At 50.1% G+C, this 4,360-nt stretch overlaps 1 protein-coding gene across 1 annotated transcript; it reads left to right on the plus strand.

The window, feature by feature from the left end:
* Positions 1-323: 323 nt before the first annotated feature.
* Positions 324-1,673, plus strand: LOC117565415 (zinc carboxypeptidase A 1-like). The gene has a single exon (XM_034244499.2). The coding sequence runs from the start codon at positions 343-345 to the stop codon at positions 1,642-1,644; it is 1,302 nt and encodes a 433-aa protein (XP_034100390.1). The 5' UTR covers positions 324-342; the 3' UTR covers positions 1,645-1,673.
* Positions 1,674-4,360: the final 2,687 nt, after the last annotated feature.

Here is a 4,360-nt window from a genome sequence, read left to right on the forward strand (position 1 = left end):
TAGCGTAAACGAAACTTTTTTTTTTCAAACATTTACAAAAACATTGTACGTTTCCAATGGAATTTTGACGCGCGCCCAACAAATATATACTATTTTTCCCCCTGATTTATGCCGAGAGAATCGTGGCATTGATAAGTTTGGGACGCAGATAATTTTTTTTTTTTTTAGTTTTATTCATTTTTTTTATTTATGCTTCTAAAAGGTGACAATGTAAGCCTAAAGGTAATAAATAAAATTTGGTCAATTGTCTTATCGCCGCTTATCAGATACGTTATGCCCAAAACCCCGACCATCTATATAAGTCAAACAAATGCTCACAAAGATGTTATACCAACGACAGCCATGTCGCTGAACAAGTCTCTGCTATTCGCTCTCTTTGGCCTGTTGGCCACGCTTGCTGTTGGCCAAGCGGAACGTGTCCGCTACGACAACTATCGTCTCTACAAGGCCAATACCGCAAACGAGGCTCAACTCGCCGTGCTTAAGGATCTGGAGGGTTCCTCCGACTCCATCCTCTTCCTAGATGGTGTGCACATTGTGGGTAAAGATGTTCAGATGGTTGTCGCTCCCCACAAGGTTCCCGATCTATTGGACCTGTTGGGCAGGGCTGAGATTAAATACGAGCTGCAATCGAAGGATTTCCAAAAATCTATGGATGAAGTCGACGAGAAGGTTGCCATCAAGGGACGCGTTGGCATGACGGGACGCGCTGACGACGAATACAACTGGGCACAGTACTATGAACTAGAGGATACCTATACCTGGATGATACAGCTGGCCTCGAAATATCCCCATGTTGTCACACTGATCGAGGGTGGCAAGAGCTATCAGCGCCGTTCTATTCTGGGTGTTAAGATCTCCAAGAGTCTGTCTGACAAGCCCGGCATCTTCCTGGAGGCTGGCATTCATGCTCGCGAATGGATTGCTCCCGCTGCTGCCACCTTCATCATCAACCAGCTGCTGACCTCTGAGGTAGACTCCATCAAGGAGTTGGCCGACAACTACAACTGGTACGTCTTCCCCCATGCGAATCCCGATGGCTATGTGTACACTCACACCACAAATCGCTTGTGGCGCAAGACTCGCACTCCCTATGGCAGCTGCTTTGGCGCTGATCCTAACCGCAACTGGGGTTTCCATTGGAACGAGGTGGGTGCCAGCGATAGTGCCTGCTCTGACACCTATGCCGGTCCCGAGGCCTTCTCTGAGATCGAGACTTATTCGCTGTCGCAATACATTGCCTCGATAAAGGACAATATTCAGCTGTACATCTCGCTCCACGCTTACTCGCAGTACCTGCTGTATCCTTATGGCCACACCAATGAGCTGCCCGATAATGTCAAGGACTACGAACAAGTGTATGATGCTGCTATCGCGGCTGTCTCGCAGCGCTACAGCACCAGGTACACTGGTGGCAACATCTATGATGCCATCTACCCCGCAGCTGGTGCCAGCGTTGATTGGGCGTATGGCACTCAGGATGTGCGCATGTCTTTCTGCTATGAGCTGCGTCCGTCCTCCAACTCCATCCTTACTGGCTTCAGACTACCCGCTGAGCAGATTATTCCCGCCAGCGAGGAGTTGCTGGACTCCATTGTCGCCATGGCTACCGAGGTCAAGGCTTTGGGCTATTTCGATAAATAAACGACTTCAATTGTTGTCCACATATAAAACTGAATTTTATTAATGATGAATTAGTCTTAATTACTTTAACTGCCTTGGATAATCTAAATAGAATGTGTACACATGTCATTATTATTATTACTTGGTCCTTCCAACGAAGATTTGGTCGTCCCCTTCGTCGTCGCCCGTAGTCGACTCTCGCTTCGAATACCTTCTGAGCTGGAGATTCTTCATCCATACGCACAACGTGTCCGAGCCAGCGCAGACGTTGTATCGTGATGCGCCGGACCACGTCCACGTCGTCGTACAACTCGTACAGCTCGTGGTTCATCCGAATGCGAAAGTCGTCCCCAATCCGAACGGGACCGAAGATCTTGCGAAGAATTTTCCTCTCGCACACTCCAAGCGCTGCTGCATCTGTCATTGACACTACCCATGCTTCTGCGCCATATAAGAGCACGGGTAGGATGAGTGTCTTGTAGAGTGCTAATTTTGTTCGGCGAGAGAGGTCTCTTTTGGACATTTGCCTACTCAGACCAAAGTAGCACCTATTGGCAAGTGTGATTCTTCGCTTGATCTCCAGGCTGACGTCATTTTTGGTGTTGATGGCAGTGCCACATATACATATACATATACACTTCGAACATATAGTTGTCTGCTACCACCTGGGAGTCTAGTCGCCGCGCCTCCCTACTTGTCGACAGCATATACTTCGTCTTGCCCTCGTTTACCGCCAAACCCACTTTTGCTGACTCTTTTTCGATAGCGGAAAATGCAGCAGTGACATCACGCTTGCTGCGGCCAATGATGTCAATATCATCTGCGTAAGCAGTTGAAGAGGTTGCACGACAGGGGGTCGCCTTGTCTGAAACCTCGAACGGTATTGAAAGGTTCGGAGAGGTTCGTTCCTACCTTGACAGAGCTGATGGTGCTGCTCAATGTCATCCTGCAAAGACGTATCAGCTTTGCAGGAATACCGAACTCAGACATGGTGGCATATAGGCGTTCTCGTGTCGGACTATCGAATGCAGCTTTGTAATCGACAAAGAGATGGTGTGTGTCAATTCCATTTTCGTGGGTTTTCTCCAGGATTTGGCGCAATGTGAAGATCTGGTCTATGGTGGATTTGCCAGGTCTGAAGCCGCACTGATAAGGTCCGATCAGTGTGCTGGTATACGGCTTCAGTCGTTCACATATTACGCTCGATAGGACCTTATATGAGATGGCAATCAGGCTAATTCTCCGGTAGTTGGTGCATATCGTCGGGTCACCTTTCTTCAGCACAGGACAAAGGACGCTGAGATTCCAATCGTTGGGCATGCTTTCTTCTAGCCATATTCTGCAGAAGAGCTGATGCATGCACCTTATCAGCTCTTCGCCGCCGGCCTTAAACAACTCTGCAGGCAGTCCATCAGCACCGGCTGCTTTGTTGTTTTTGAGTCGCATAATAGCAACTCGGACCTCGTCATGGCTAGGTAGTGGTATATCCACATTGTCGTCGATTGGTGGTATCGGGCTGCTTCCTCCAATGGCGGGATTGGTGCCGTCATCGCCTGCTAGCAGCTTGGAGAAATGCGCCCTCCATAACCTCAGCGTGCACTGCGTATCTGTAACCAGATTCCCGTTTTCATCTCGACAGTTAGATGCTCCGGTCTTGAAACCATGTGTCAGACGGTTGACTTGTTGGTAAAATTTTCGAGCATCATTTCTGTCCTGCAACACCTCGAGTTCCTCGCACTCTCGCTTTTCTTTCTCCCGTTTTTTCCGTCTAGAAAGCCGCCTCTCTTCCTTCCTTTTCTCCCTGTAACGTTCACACGTAGCTCGCGTTGCGCCAGACTGCAGCGTTCTTCTGTAGGCGGCGTTTTTTGCCGCAGCTGCGACGCGACACTCCTCGTCATACCATTGGTTCCGTGTGGGTGGGCGCTTGAACCCAATGGCTGTTTCAGCGGCAGCTCGCATGGAGTGGGATATGTGCGCCCAGAGTCCGCCGGCGTCAACAGGAAGAGGGGTTGGTTGGTGTAGCAGTTCCGAGAGGTGAGTGCAGTAGGCTGTTGCTGTCCGTTGTGATCGCAGCCTAGTGACGTCAAGCTTTCGTTGCGTGATGGGGCGTACGTTTTTCGCTCGGCATAGCCGCATGCGTATCTTGGCTGCGACAAGATAGTGGTCCGAGTCTATGTTGACTCCACGGAACGTACGCACGTCCATCACGCTTGAGGCATGCCTTCCGTCTATCACAACATGATCAATCTGGTTGCGCGTTTTCTGATCAGGGGACAGCCATGTGGCCTTGTGGATGTCGAGGTGCCGAAATCTGGTGCTACTCACTACCATGTTTCGCGCCGCGGCGAAGTCAATCAGCCTGAAACCGTTGTTCGAGGTGGTCTCGTGGAGGCTGAATTGACCGACGGTGCGGTCAAAGATGCGTTCGCGCCCAACCTTTGCGTTGAAGTCCCCGAGGATGATCTTCACGTCGTGGTTTGGGCAGCGGTCGTATGTGTCCTCGAGTCTCGCGTAGAATGCATCCTTAGCAGCATCGTCCTTCTCCTCCGTCGGGGCGTGCGCGCAAATTATGCTAAGATTAAAAAATCTAGCTTTGACGCGGATTGTAGCCAGCCGTTCACTCACTGGGGTGAAATTGGAGACGTGGTGGCGAAGTCTCCGGCTTACTACAAATCCGCATCCAAATTCGCGCCTCTCCGCATGGCAGCTGTAGTAAATATCACAGTTTGCTCGCTTG

This window comes from Drosophila albomicans, chromosome 2L, assembly GCF_009650485.2.
Source record: "Drosophila albomicans strain 15112-1751.03 chromosome 2L, ASM965048v2, whole genome shotgun sequence".
Taxonomy (NCBI): domain Eukaryota; kingdom Metazoa; phylum Arthropoda; class Insecta; order Diptera; family Drosophilidae; genus Drosophila; species Drosophila albomicans.